General features: G+C 38.7%; 1 protein-coding gene across 2 annotated transcripts; it reads left to right on the forward strand.

Moving 5' to 3' along the window:
- Positions 1-75: 75 nt before the first annotated feature.
- slc24a6a (solute carrier family 24 member 6a) lies at positions 76-13,287 on the forward strand. 2 transcript variants are annotated; one of them, XM_087798439.1, is made up of 17 exons: positions 76-975; positions 3,065-3,160; positions 4,257-4,333; positions 4,392-4,466; positions 4,553-4,637; positions 5,789-5,892; positions 6,090-6,164; positions 6,315-6,340; positions 7,534-7,587; positions 7,651-7,787; positions 7,854-8,023; positions 10,231-10,459; positions 10,519-10,685; positions 11,241-11,355; positions 11,424-11,536; positions 12,572-12,637; positions 12,755-13,287. In XM_087798439.1, the coding sequence occupies exons 1-17, from the start codon at positions 870-872 to the stop codon at positions 12,863-12,865; spliced, it is 1,806 nt and encodes a 601-aa protein (XP_087654565.1). In that variant the 5' UTR covers positions 76-869; the 3' UTR covers positions 12,866-13,287. The 2 variants fall into 2 exon arrangements, with proteins under 2 accessions (XP_087654565.1, XP_087654567.1); XM_087798441.1 differs by having other exon boundaries at positions 7,854-7,942.
- The last annotated feature ends 1,606 nt before the right edge of the window (positions 13,288-14,893 follow it).

The raw sequence follows: 14,893 nt of genomic DNA on the forward strand, positions 1-14,893 counted from the left end.
TTAAATGTGTTGCAATATTTTTTAATATTTATTTTATCAATCCGTCTTTTATTATTATTTTAGTTTTATAGTTGATTATAATTATTTTTATATTAATTGTTATTGTCAGAGTCATTTTCTTAGGGCAGAAGGTTTTTGCGTAAGTTTTCTGCCATCCATACGATTATTAATATGAAGATTAAAAACACAAGGTGTGTAAATCCAAGTTTTTTTTAACAGGAATATGAATTTCTGTTTGATTTCCTGCATGTACATGGTTTTGTAAATTGATTTTACAATATATTTCTTTTAAATATCCTTGTGTTTTTAACATGCTTGTGGAAAACTTCAGATCAGTAGTAAAAGGTGGGTGAAATTGATTTTATATTTCTTCTGTTTATTCATTGATGTGTGTTTCAGTTTAAAGGGATTCAAACCTGATGCTTCCCTTGAAAAGGATGGGAAAAAAAACCTCTTCAACTTTGACATGTCTCTGGATCTGTCAGTCCTGGTCGCCCCTCCCAGCCCTGGACTCACACCCTGGTGGTCGTGATCGTCTCCAGCTCCACATCTCAAGTACTTTCGACACCGAATGTTGAAGGTTTTTTTTTCTGGTTTTTTTTTTAAATAAACACAGCAGCGACTGGAATCATCCGTCCTACTTTCCAGTTCCGGTTCTTGGTTCTTTTTTCCCGCAGATGCTGATGGAGACCATCGTGGCCCGATCCACCTCTCGTCCGCCTCCATGATCGCGGATGGATCTATTATATGTCAACACGACGACGACAGCCAGGCCGGGATCTGAGCGACACACGCCGGGGATAAAAAGCATCGACACAAGCGGTGACATGTTCTGAGAGGAGACCCGGCGAGGAGACGCTGCTGGCGGCATGAAGGCGCCGAGGAGACCGAGGCAGACGCTGCTGCTCCCGCGGTTGTTCTGCGGGGTCGGTCTGGTGGCAGTTGTGTGTTTCTTCCACCTCACACACGTTACAGGTGATCACAACCCAACACACTGTTATTACGCAACAATTATTCCTTTTTTGTGTACGTCATGTCCCGTTAACTATATTTCATGTACATGTTTTTCTCCTTGTTTTCTGATGATTCTCCCTTAAAATGATCTTTCATTTAATGACTTCTTTAAATCATCAAGTGTCTCACAAGGGATTCATTCACTTCCCCCTTTTTTTTTTTAACAGAAATTCATCCATATAAATGAAAACCAGATAATATTTTTTAAACTTAAATTAGAAAATGCTGCAGCTCTACTTTGAGTCTCGGTAAAATGATCCACCTCGGGTCCCAGTGCAGGGGTGTCAACCTTAGGTGAGGTTAGGTAGAACTTCATTGATCCCTCAGGAGGTCTCGTTCGGGAAATTATTTAGGGGATTATATGAATCCTTTAAGAAACATCTTAAGACGTTTCTATTTGTTCAGGCTTTTCCTTGATTTTCTGTAACTCCTGTTGTGCTATCAGTTTCATCTTGATCTTTAAAGTATATACTTTATTGAATATTGTTTTGATTGTTTAAGCGCTTTGTGACCCTGGTCTGGAAAAGCGCTATACAAATAAAAATGACTTACTTACTTACTTACTTATAGCCCCTCAGTCTCTCGGGGGGCCATAATCCCTAAACTCTTTTCTTTTCAGGCCAAAAAGAAAAGTATTATATTTTACTAGGACATATGAGCCAGAATGTGATTTTGTCTTTTATTGTCATATAACTTCATGTTTGTCCTGCTTTATCAAACATATCTAGCGAATTCCTTTACTTTAACATCACATTTCTTTTTTTCATCGTACGTCCCTGTATATTTGTTGACATGGATAACCTGCTGTCCTTATCTTATCTTGAGCACTGGCATCTTTATAGTAAGTAAGTTAGTAAGTAATTTGTATTTATATAGCGCTTTTCCAGACCAGGTTCACAAAGCGCTTAAAACAACCAAAACAATACTCACTAAAATATATACTTTAAAGATCAAGATAATACTGAGAACAACACAGGAGTTCCAGAAAATCAAGGACAAGCCTGAACAAATAAAAATGTTTTGAGATGTTGGGGGGGTTTAGCCTATGAGTTTGACACTAAGTGACAGCTAGCAGCCATATGTGAACACAGAAACACAATTGTTGAAAAAAAAATCTCCTCTGCTGCGGATTTCAAAGGTGAATAAGATCTTGTTGTACTTTAAGGTGCCGCTTGTCTTGCTTCACACTTGCATGCTGAATGATTCAGCGAGTGCTAAATGTCACAGGACAATGATAGTTTTATTGATATTCCTTTTATAGTCATTATGGCATTAGAATTTAGTGTAACATACAAAAAGGTTACATTTCCTTTCCAAGTCCTGCATGTTTTCTGCCCCGTTTTTTTTTCCATTGACCAAAACCGAAGGAATTTGTCGGATCAAGAGTCAGTGACCAAATTTATAGTTCGATTGTGGAGTAAATTATTTCTGCGGTTAGAGTAAAAATACAAAAATATATATATATCCTCAAAGTTGAACTCATAATGAACACAAGAGATGATTGTTTTTTTTTCTACAAACAAACATTTGTCTTAAAAATAAATCCTTAAATCTCTCTGATTATTTGTTTACATTTCTTATCTCTGCTTTTTTAAACAATGTACCGTGACTTGAATGGAACTTGTATAGTTGATCTTTTTTAATTTAAATGTCTTTACTGCAGGTAGTGGAGGTTTGCACATGTGACTTCATTGGTTTAACACTAATAATGATGTTCTGAAGTGAAAACATGTTTAATAAAAAGAAAGAGTGATTTTACTTTTGTTTAGGTTTTTAATTCGTCTCATGATTTGCACACAAACTCTTCCTTCTGGTAACAAGCTGCAATCATCCAGAGAAGAACCACCATTATTAATATTGTTGTTTGTTTATGTGTTTCCTTGATCAATGCATCATATTGATGTTTATAAGTAAGAAGAAATTAAATAATCAATATACAATTCCAAAGAAATCCACAAGAAACAACTGAATACGATTAGAAATAAAAAATATAAACTCTGTAAAAATGTAATATTTAATGTCAAATGTTAACGGTATTTTCATTTCAAAGGAGGACCAGGCGATAATCAGCTCTCCTTGTCCAAAAAGGAAGTGACTCCACAGAAAGAAAACAACAACCAGACTGGATCAAGCATCTCCAGAACAGGTCAGATGAGCTTCCTGTGTTCAATTCTTTCTGTCCACAAACATTCCCTCATGTCTTTAACTATCACTTCAGCTTTCATCCTTTCAACCCACACATGTTTGAAACAGATTCCGATCCTATGGTTGCTAGGCAACCCACAGATGTATCTGTGGCCGAGTCCAGTACGTCTGCACTGTAACGACCTGCTGATTAGGATCCTTTCATCAGCAGCTCCATCGTTTCTCTCCTAGCTTAGATCTCGCTTCTCCAAGAGAGCGATGATGGCACCAATCTTCTCCTCCGATACCGTTTGTCCGAGACAATTAAGAGGAAGTAGACCGATGGTAGGAGAGTACCGTGATTATCACTTTTTATCTGCCACTCTTCGAGCACTTTGTCAGATTATTTCATGGCTTTAATCTGCTCTATTTCATGAACGTGCTCTGAAGTTGAAACACACTTGGATGGACTTGTTTTCAGTTCGCTGAAGAATTACGTCGAATCGTCATTTAATCGCGTAGATTTCGCGGGTGACTGGTGAAGAAGATCCACTCGGTTCCATCAGAAGTATCCGGAAAACAGTCTTGTGAGATTTTTACAGATTATCATTTTATTCGCAGAAACAGAATATAATTTATTTATTGTCAAACGTTTACATTGTTGTAACAGTGCCGCACAAATGTACAAAATAAAAAGAAAGTAATTAAATAATTATACTAAATAAATAAATACTTAAATAGTAATTAAATAACAATACAAAAATAAATAAAAAATATAAATAAATGACTACAACCAGTACAGCAATATTATTTGTATAAAGAATTATATGATAGTATTAATTAATTCACAGTGCACATTTTAAGACATCATGTTTGCTCATTTTTGGTGTGAGCTGTAATTGTCTTGTATCTCCTTTCAGAATGGAAATCCATCTTTGTAGAAGCAGTAGTCAATAATAATGGTGTAAACACAACACAGATGTATAAGAAAAACAGAGAAAATGGGAGGAAATTCCACTTTAAAAGAGAGAAATACAACCAAAAGCGCTTGTCTCTTTTTGAGCGTCCCATGATTTCCAGGATAATGATGAGACTTTCTGTCGTCCGACTCTTCGCAGCTGTCAGTGAGTTTCCTGAGGACGTTTTCACGCAGGAGCAGAGGAGACAAGGAGCTGTTCTCCTTCACGTCCTCTGTGTGAGTAGCTGCAGCTTCCCCTCGCACGGTTCTTGCATTAAAACCGCTCGTCTCTCAGGCCGTCTACATGTTCCACGCTCTGGCCATCGTGTGCGACGTGTACTTCGTGCCCTCACTCGAGAAAGTTTCCGAAGTACGACGACAAATTGAATTCTTTACATAAAATATTCTTGGTATCTCAAGTTATTTTTGTTTCAATCCTCTGACTTTGCTCATCAGAACCTGCAGCTGAGCCAGGACGTTGCCGGGGCAACTTTCATGGCGGCGGGCAGCTCCGCCCCCGAGCTCTTCACCTCCTTGATTGGTCAGTTTAATTATTCGCACTCGTGACCGTTGTCACGGCGATTTTGTTCCATCATCGGCTGCCGCCGCGGCCAGATTCGAAGCAGATGTTGGTTCACTTCCAGCGAGTAGACGCTGCTTAATTCTCGAGTCGCCCGCCGAGGGCTTAATGGACGCCGGGGGCAGAGGCGGCGAAAGTCTTGAGGATTGTTAAATACGAGAGATTAGTGAAGAGCTTTGGAGCAACAATCAGCTTTTTTTTTTCAATCACACACTTGTGGAGAGAAATCACTGAGAAGAGACAAGTGTATAAATGCAGCAATTACTATTAAGTCTTTTTTTTAGGCTCTCCAGTCTAAAATGATGCTTCTTAGATCATCTTCCAGACAAAGAAGCAGATCTGAAACAGCCGGGAGGAGCTTCTTAAATAATAATCTTACCTCGGGATTGTTAAACTTAATCACTTAAGGGAAAACAATGTAAGATAAAGTACACGTTTCTGGCTAATGAAAGCTAATTTTAGCCTGAAGCATCCCAGTGATAGATACTTTTTTGATCCATTGTCCATTAACAATAACGCATCCATACACACATCCATAAAAACATGTAAAAGCAATCAAATAAATACATGAATACAACCAAAATAAATCCAATAAATGCATACAAAACATTTAATAAAACATATAAAAAGACAGAAATAAATGTTTGTTTCACAATAATTAAAGTTATTTTCTCTTCTCCCCTCAAAGATAATCTGCTTTCCCATCTTTCTTCACATTCATCGTGGACATATACATCCTCACTTTCTAAAAGACTCAAATAAGATATTTTGTGGGCCACACAAAATAGCTGATGGGACAAAAATTGGGCCCCCAGGCCTTTTTGTTTGACTTGTGTTGTGAGTGAAACAATCTTTATGAGTTTCCTTATTATCGTGATTTATATATGTGTTGCAGCTTCACTTTAAATCGTCCTTTTAGTTTTAAACTTAAAAAAAACCCACATGATTAATCAATATTTGTATTTAAAAAACACCCTAAACAAGTTTTATTGAAAATAAAACAACTATAATTTCCAATCTACTGTAACTCTAGTTAAATACAGCTTTTGTTGTCGTGTCTGGTTTCACAGCATGTTTGAGGTTTGATTCCTCATTTATTGTTCTCGATTCAGGGGTTTTCATCACGAAGGGTGACGTGGGAGTTGGAACTATCGTTGGCTCTGCAGTCTTCAACGTCCTGGTCATCATCGGCTTGTGCGGCATCTTCTCCGGACAGGTACACGCGTCACAAGACCACTTTATCCATCATTTTAACGTGAAATTTAAACTAATCAGTACATTTATATAACTTTTGTGGAAGCACTATGATACAATAAGTGGTTCTAGTGAGCATTAGTTGTACTTTAAGGTTTAAAACGTGTTGTTGAATAGATGTATTTCCAGATCCATCCACATGTTTCTCTCTCTCTCCAGCCGATCTCTCTCAGCTGGTGGCCTCTGTTCCGGGATTCTGTTTTCTACATCCTGTCCGTCATTGTGCTTATTCTGGTGGGACTCGAGTATTTCTGATCAATTATAAATTCTTCTTGTACCCTAAGAGTTGCACATAAAATATAACCAGTAAATATATATATATATATATATATATATATATATATTTTCTTGCTTTTTGTTCCAACTTATTTCTTCTTCTTGCAGGTTATATACGATGAAAAAGTCCTGTGGTAAGAATTTTAACTTTTGGAAGTTTGTGTATTTTTAATTTTATGATAAGATGTATTTCCCTGATTTTATTTCATGATGCTGTGTAGATAACTTTCATCCATGGAACACTAACGCTGGGTGTTAAAAAAAACAAAACTATTAAGATTATTGGTAACTTAACTTAATAACTTCGATACGTTTTGCTCACTAATAGGCAATAATTGCTGACATCAGCAAATATAAAGAAGCGTAAACTGTTTCTCAGCTTATCTTAAACATTTGCGTCTTCATGGGTCACTATATCAACGTAAAAACGTTTGTCCACTAGAGTTTGATGCATTAAAGAAACTCTATGTAACAACATTACATTTTTTCTTTATATTTCCTGCGATTAAATTATTTATTGCTCTTATTTTGACGCTGATGTTTTTCACAACTTGACAAGTGACTGTTATGCAGTAATCACAGCACTAGTGTTATGCATTGGCAATAATCTGACAATGTGATACGTATCGTGATACAGAGACAACAATACGATATTTAGTGATACTGTAGTAACAAGGATATAATTGTAGTATTGTCGAGTACTTGACTCTGGTGTTACAGAATCTACAGACCACATGACTGGTAATGAAGTCGTAACTGATTTCATTTGTTTTCAAACCAAAATATGTCCAAACATCAGCTTTAAAAGCTGCTGGAGTCACTGTATCCTCTCGTCCTCAGTCATCCCCAGAATCAGTTTCATTGTTGCGTAAGATGCAGAGGATGTAACGAATGCTGCCATCTAGGGGAATTACAAAAAAACTCAACAAATGCTGTGAATGTTTGCATGTTAATTGTAAATTATAAACATTGAATTATTTAATTTTATACACACTTGATTAAAATATAAACCATTAAAAAAAACTACGATGACAATAAATAACTATCAGTACAGTATCCTGATATTTTCTTACACTTTTACACGACACTACTTTAATTACATTGCTCTAACAGCAGGTGGCGACAGAAAACGTTTTGTTCAATCTTCGTTCTTCTTCAGACACTGATGTTGTAAGACGAACATCTATCAGTTGAACAAAAAAGATGCAAAACTACCTTCATTGATAAAGTCTTGTTTGTTGTCCCGACTGAGACCGAGTTCCTTTTTTTTAAATGGGATTATATGTAATTATACGTAAAAGTCTCATGTGTGACATTTTCTGTCCAGGTGGGAGACGATCATCCTGATGTCCATGTACGGAATCTACATCATCATAATGAAGTGAGTGTGTCGTGAGTGTGTTGTGAGTCGTTGTAAGACTTTGACTCGTGTGTGTGTTCGAAGGTTCAACAGGTGCCTGAACAGGTTGGCGGAGCGACACTTCAGCCGGGCGGGGCAGCCATGCCTGAGCAGCCTCCGGCGCACGACCGCCGTCGGAACCGTGGCCGACTGCGACAACGACACGGTGCCGCTGAAGCCAGGTGAGCGTCAGTCGTCGGCCACGTTTGATCGACACGTTTGTCTGACGCTCCTCCTCCTCCGGTCAGACTCGTGTGTGGTGGCAGGTCAGGACTCGGGTGTAGTGATGGTGGACGAGCTGATGAACTCGCACCCTCACCAGCTCTCCTTCTCTGAGGCAAGCCTTCGCCTTCTCATCACCCCGCATTTCCCCCCCTACACCCGCCTGCGCATGGCGGGACGCATGATCATCAACGAGGTACACTGCACGCACCCCCCAAACATGGCCCCCTGGTTACTGGCTGCTGCCCGGGTGGGCGACAGATACTTTATAAACAAGTTTCTTCTCATGAAACATGTCGTTAAGCTATCAATAGATAGAGGTTTATTGATGGATGTATCATTATTCTTATAGTATAGTTATAATATAGTTATATATAAGTATTTAAGTAGTCACAGAAGTTCACTGAAGAAAACATACATACAATTTATATTAAGACACATGTTAAAAATTACAATATATAAAATAACCATTAAAACTATGATTCAATTGAAAAAAATGTAATAAAACAAATCAAATAATAATTTATAATAATGATAATAGAATAATAATTAAAAAGCATACAATTAAGACAACAACTACAAAAATAAACAGTAGTACAAGTGCACTACTAAAGTAAAGTAAAGCATTAGGGGAGGTTTGAGTCCTAACTTAAAGTTACTTGGTTGTATTATATTTAATATCAATATATTGCACATCGTATTGTAAGCATCATTTAGCACAGTGCAGCTTCTTGGTATCACCAATGTTACTGACAGATTGTTGAGCGCCGTGTGTCACATATAATCTGATCGAGGTCCGCCAGTACAACCTGAATTAATAAACAAGTCTCACCGGATTATAAAGTGCATTGTTGATTTTTCAGAAAAAGGGATTTTTAAGTACATCTTGTAGGGTAAAGGGTAAACATTGATTAAAGTGCATCAAAATCATAGATTACCGTGTTCAAGCTGTGTAGTTTTAGATGTTTTTTTTAGTGAGTAAAGAACTTGAAGCAGCACTATGTAATATTTTGAACATTTGTTCCATAATTTTTCACTGACAAACTGTTGCTATTATTTTACATCTGCACTCAAATGCATGACTTTCTCTGGACGACTTTCTACGTGTGTTTGAACTGCTTTGTGGCATCAGGTCGAAGATAGCATTAATTCTCATAATAGCTAAAGTACAAAGAGGTTTTTTTAGGTCTAGAAGTACAACAAAATAAACCCAACAATTTTTTTAAATATAATTTTGTAACCAAAACACAGACAGACTGTGGCAACTGAGCTGGAGTCTCACATGTAATTACACTGTTATAACACTGGGGGGCCAAACACAAATCTCTAGTCTTACTTAGTGCTGCTTCAAATGACCACGATTACTCTGCAAAAGTGAAACATTAAAGCAGACGGAGAAGATTAAAAAGAAATATTAGAACCCAGAAGAAAGTAGAGATGGTGTTGAAGATGCCAAAATTAAGAATTCAAGAATTAAAACGTCCATTAATAACGTTTAAAGTCTTTAAAAGCCGTTTGAAATATTTGTCGATCTATAAGCGGCGACTCCACTGGTGACTGACCCAGTTGAGCAGATGAGTCAGTGATGAGTTTGACTGACCCACTGATCATTCCTGCTGCCTTGATTGAACATGCGTCTTCTCCGGCAGAAAACAAGAACGAAAAGATCATCAGAGTTCATTTCATCTTCGATGTGATCACTGCTTCACTGACCCAACATAATCAGAGGAACATTATTGGAGCGGAACATCCAGGATTAGGCAGGATAGGAATAGAGAGATAAAGAAGATATAAAGAAGGTTCTGATACTGTAGTAACATTGATATATATTCGTAGTATTGTCGAGTACTTGACTCTGGTGTTGCAGCATTTTCAGATCCACATGACTCTTGACGAAGTCGTAACTGCTTTCATTTGTTTTGAAAACCAAAATATGTCCAAACATCAGCTTCAAAAGCTGCTGGAGTCGACTGTATCCTCTCGTCCTCAGTCATCTGTCGCAGGATTTCATTGTTTCTCTAGCTGCGGAGGACGTAACAACTGCTGCCATCCAGTGGCTGGAAGTTTTAATTGCAACTTAAAAAAATGAACTAACGCTGTCAATATTCACATGATATTTGTAAATAAAAATGAAGAAAAAAAAACTAAAACACACTTAAAAGAACTATGATTAAAAAAAAATAAAAAAGCAGAGTAGAAAATTACAGAATCGTGAAGACAAATATCAATTTCTTACTGACGCTGCTAACATCCTACATTTTATTTTATTTTACTTTATTTTCTTTGATGTTATTTTAAAGACCCGCTCCTTCAGGCTCTGCTGCCGCATGCGTTGCCGTCCTCTCCTGCTCTGATCCTCCCTTCGTTCCTCACGGAAGCCTCACGACTTGACTCTCCTCACAGAGGCAGAGGCTGATCCAGGCTCGGCTGGGACTGGAGGACGGGAGGCCGGCCGGGGACGAGGCGTCGGCGGGGACGTGGGGCCGGGAGAACGGGACCAGCGACGGTCAGACGTTCGAAGAAGAGAAAGAGACGAGCGCGGAGGATGAAGCTCAGCCGAAGGAGGAGGAGGACGAGGAGCAGGCGGAAGGAGAGGAGGACGACACTCCCTACAAGCCGTTCCTTCTTCCAGGTATTTTTTAGTTTGAGTGGCGGTCGGCGGGCGGACGTCAAGGATCTTGTGACCCTCAGGCGGCTGGTGCTCTCGCGTCAAGTGGCTGCTGTCGTGGCCGCTCAGCTTCCTGCTTCACTGCAGCATCCCCGACTGCAGCTCGCCGCGCTGGGAGAGCTGGTACCTCGTCACCTTCCTGTCCTCCACGCTCTGGATCGCCCTCTTCTCCTACCTCATGGTCTGGATGGTACGAACACATGACATCAAATGCACTCAAATGCATGTCTTTCTCTGGACGACTTTCTACGTGTGTTTGAACTGCTTTGTGGCATCAGGTCGAAGATAGCATTAATTCTCATAATAGCTAAACTATAGAACTCTAGAACTACAACAAAATAAACCCAACATTTTTTTTAAATATAATTTTGTAACCAAAACACAGACAGACTGTGGAAACTGAGCTGGAGTTTCACATGTAATTACACTGTTATTACACTGGGGGGAGCCAAACACAAATCTCTAGTCTTACTTAGTGCTGCTTCAAATGACCACGATTAATCTGCAAAAGTGAAACATTAAAGCAGATGGAGAAGATTAAAACGAAATATTAGAACCCAGAAGAAAGTAGAGATGGTGTTGAAGATGCCAAATTTGAGGGTCAATAAATACTTGAAACTCCTAAAACTAAAACCCTATATTGATATACAGAGACTCTTAATGAATAATACGAGTAAATACAGTCAATTTCCACATGACCTTTGACCTCACGAGGGGCCACATAAACAACTTCCCGTCCGACCAGGTGACCATCATCAGCTACACGCTGGGAATCCCCGAGGTCGTCATGGGCATCACTTTCCTGGCGGCGGGAACCAGCGTCCCCGACTGCATGGCCAGTCTCATCGTGGCTCGACAAGGTTCGTGCGTCACCTTTTCTGTGAGCGTCATGTCCTGTTTGTTGAACGTCTGACGGCGCCCCCTGCAGGCATGGGTGATATGGCGGTGTCCAACTCCATCGGCAGTAACATATTCGACGTCCTGCTGGGTCTGGGCTTCCCCTGGGCGCTCCGGACCATCGTCGTCAGCTACGGCTCAGAGGTCAGATTATTCGCGGGATTTAATCCGACACGACATTAGTGCTGTGTCACAAATCGCATACTTGCGTACTCAAAGTTAGTATTTTTAGTGCATAAGTGCGTCTCAATTCTTAGAATGCGAAATTTAGTGCGCCATGCACACTAAATCAGCGTACTAAAATGCCCACAAAACTGAGTATGGTTTGATAGACACTATCTACCCTAAACGGCCGCCATCTTAGTGACGTTTTAAACGGAAGTTACGTCATATATATATATATATATATATTTATATGCATATACTTACAGGTGCATTTTCCGCAGCAGTAGAAGGATGACACGTCTTCGGTGCTGATACCAGCTTAAATATCTCGCGAATATTTCGATTCTCATAATTTTTCTTTATTTCTTTTTCCAAACTTGCAAAACTTGCTGCCAGCAGGTGGCGATAGCGTTCAAAAAGCTGGTTGCAACCATCGTTAAATAGTAGTAGAAGAAGAAGCTGTCACCTCAATTCCGGTTAGTGCGTAGCAGCAGTGTTTGATTTGAGACATACTATCTGTGGAGAATTTGCGTACTAGTTAGTATGTACACTATCCTGATGCATACTAACTTATAGTATACTAACAGAAGTATGTGATTTGAGACATTCCTGTGTTTGTTTATTTTGAAGAAGAAATTAAGTAAATATTTCTAGATTAAAGTGATAGTTCACTCATGTTCTACTCACCCTCATGTCGATTTATGTTGGATTATTTTCAGAGTAATTTTTTCTTTTTAGAGTTATAGACAAAAAATGTTTGTTCATTTTAATGTAGCGACTGGATCTCAGTTGTCTTCGTCTTCATCTTTGTCCAAAAAGACACTTAAAAACATCTAAATACTGCTCGTCTGTAACGTCCTTATTGTAAATGACTGACATTTGAATTTTGAGTGAACGATCCATTCAGTAAAAAGAAAATTGACGTCAACTCGTATTCTGACAGTTTACGCAGCAGCAGCGCCTCTCTGCGTTCGGATCGTGAACTGTAGTAACATTTGTATTTGTTGACTCCAGGTGAAGATCAACAGCAAAGGTTTGGTTTATTCCGTGGTCCTGCTGTTGGCTTCAGTCACTCTGACGGTGAGGTTTATATTTTACTAACGTTACCATTCTTTTAAATATGAAGCCAAATAGATATTTTGCGCTGGACTGTGGGATTGTGGGTAATCTTGAAACTGTATCACCTCCATGTCCCAGGTCTTGTGCGTGCACCTGAACCGGTGGAAGCTGGACCGTCGGCTGGGACTGTGTCTGCTGCTGCTGTACGTGGTCTTCCTGCTGTGCTCGGTGGGCTTCGAGCGTCTGTAGAGGATCAAGGTTTACAGTGTTTCGACGCACCAACGTCTTATTGACACGTTTGTACACTCGGTTATTTATGTGGATGTTGATTTGTAGCCTCGGATTTTAATCTTCACTTGTGCGTAGCGACTCCTCAGCATGGCTCACCCACTCCTCGGTCGTCATGGTGACGCCTAAAAGAAAATAAAAAAAAAAAAACGCTTCTCCGTCACAGAATCACCGAGAATGTTTTGGAAAGTGTCGTCGTCGAGTGAAATTAAAAGTTCTGTTCTGTGATGTGTGACAATGACTCGTAACGTCACGACATCTTCAAATGGAATTCGTTTATTTCATTTAGACTAGTTGAAGTTCGATACAAATAATTAAATAGTACAACAAAGTATAGCATTTTACAAATACTCAAGATGGAGGTCAGATATATAGTCATAACATAGTCATAACAAAAATAGAAATACAGCACATACAGGAGCTATAGTTTACAAAATTGGACTACAAAGAAAAAAAAACAGAATAAGAAAGAAAGACTGATGTGTGTTCATTCGTTCAGGTGCAACCATCATGCAAATCTCATAAATACACAGTCTTGCATTCTCAACCCCCGCACACATGAACACACACTGCTCTTATTTGCTTTGTCTTGCACAACAACACGTCCAGCATGAGTGTTTAAACATCACTTTTTTAAATTATTTTATTGTGTAAATACCTACAGATTGTAGTGACACAACAACAACAAGCACAAACCTGTAACTTCCCAGAGCTGTAAAGCATCTTAGAATGCTGGGCAGCACACATGGCAGCACTCGTATCTGTGGGACAAGTACACACAACTTCCATGAAAAGAACCGGGATAGCTGGGAGCCCTGTTGAGAAAGATAGGGAAGCAAATGGATAGATAGATAGAAAGATAGAACTTTATTGATCCCTCAGGATGGGTGAGGAAAAACAGGAGTATAGGGGATTGGAAAAGAAAGTGGGTGGGGGCTCTTGGGGGAGGAAAGTGGGGGTGTTGGGAGGAGAGTCTGGAACCAGGACTGCAGACGCTCAGAAGAGAGAAGCCGGAGAAGAAGCAGGACGAGAACCAGCAGAACTTCTTGGCACCATCACTCAGGTACAGTGGCTGTTTAACTACTATCAACTTGAACACTTGTGTTCTTTTTTAAGAAGTAATTTTCAAGTTAGTTACCAAGTTATGTGCACTGGAGTTCCCACACTTACACCGTGGCCGCCTGCCAACCACACAATGGAGGTGTTGATGTGGCCCCTGATAGTGGATCGACCCGCACGCTCCAGCTTTTATTTATCTTTAAACAGTTTACAGATCAGAAACTTCTGCAACTGAAAAAGGTTTTGAGTTTACACAGAGTCGCTTCCCCGACGTAAACAGAACGTTCGTCTGAGTTTCCCCTCATCTGTCAGTCCAAAGATAATATAAGATAAGATAGGCAGTTATTGGTCTGATGGGCGAGAAATTCCAGATAACAGCAAAGTGGACGATTAAGATTAAGAACTGATTTTTCTCAAGAAGAACTTCTTATTTACTTGTATTTTTCATAATAACAAAGCCTTTATGTGATCATTACTTGGGATTATAGCATTAAAATCAGTTAGTTAAACAAAATACATTGTGTTAAATATAAAAAAACAACAATGAGCTAATGGATGGTTTATTTATTTTTGAAATGTATATTCATTTAATTTGTATAAATATATTATTATTATGTTGTTTATTAAATCGGATTAACTTATTTTTCTCTTTTTTTTATTATAACACACCCAAACATGCTGCTTTGAGTTTTTTTCCAAATAGGATTAATTGTTTAAAACAAAATGGACTATGGTGCCAATTATATACATTTTTTAAATAGCATAGATTTTGCTTTGTTTATACAATTAAAAGGTTTTTTAAATGCGCTTTATTCTTACAAAGAATGTATTTACAATTTAAAATCTACTAAAAAGAAAATAGAGATTTAAAAAATATATTTTTTCTGATGTAAACTCACTTTTTCCATTTTACTGTGACTGTTGGTTCAA

This window comes from Callionymus lyra, chromosome 9 (assembly GCF_982586985.1).
Source record: "Callionymus lyra chromosome 9, fCalLyr1.hap1.1, whole genome shotgun sequence".
Classification (NCBI taxonomy): Eukaryota; Metazoa; Chordata; class Actinopteri; order Syngnathiformes; family Callionymidae; genus Callionymus; species Callionymus lyra.

Bases quoted from the DNA above. Each gene is read 5' to 3' on its own strand.
- slc24a6a (XM_087798439.1), top strand. From the start codon at position 870: ATGAAGGCGCCGAGGAGACCGAGGCAGACGCTGCTGCTCCCGCGGTTG. The intron at 3,161-4,256 runs GTCAGATGAGCT...GACTCTTCGCAG, and splicing joins ATCAAGCATCTCCAGAACAG to CTGTCAGTGAGTTTCCTGAG. The intron at 12,638-12,754 runs GTGAGGTTTATA...TCCATGTCCCAG, and splicing joins TGGCTTCAGTCACTCTGACG to GTCTTGTGCGTGCACCTGAA.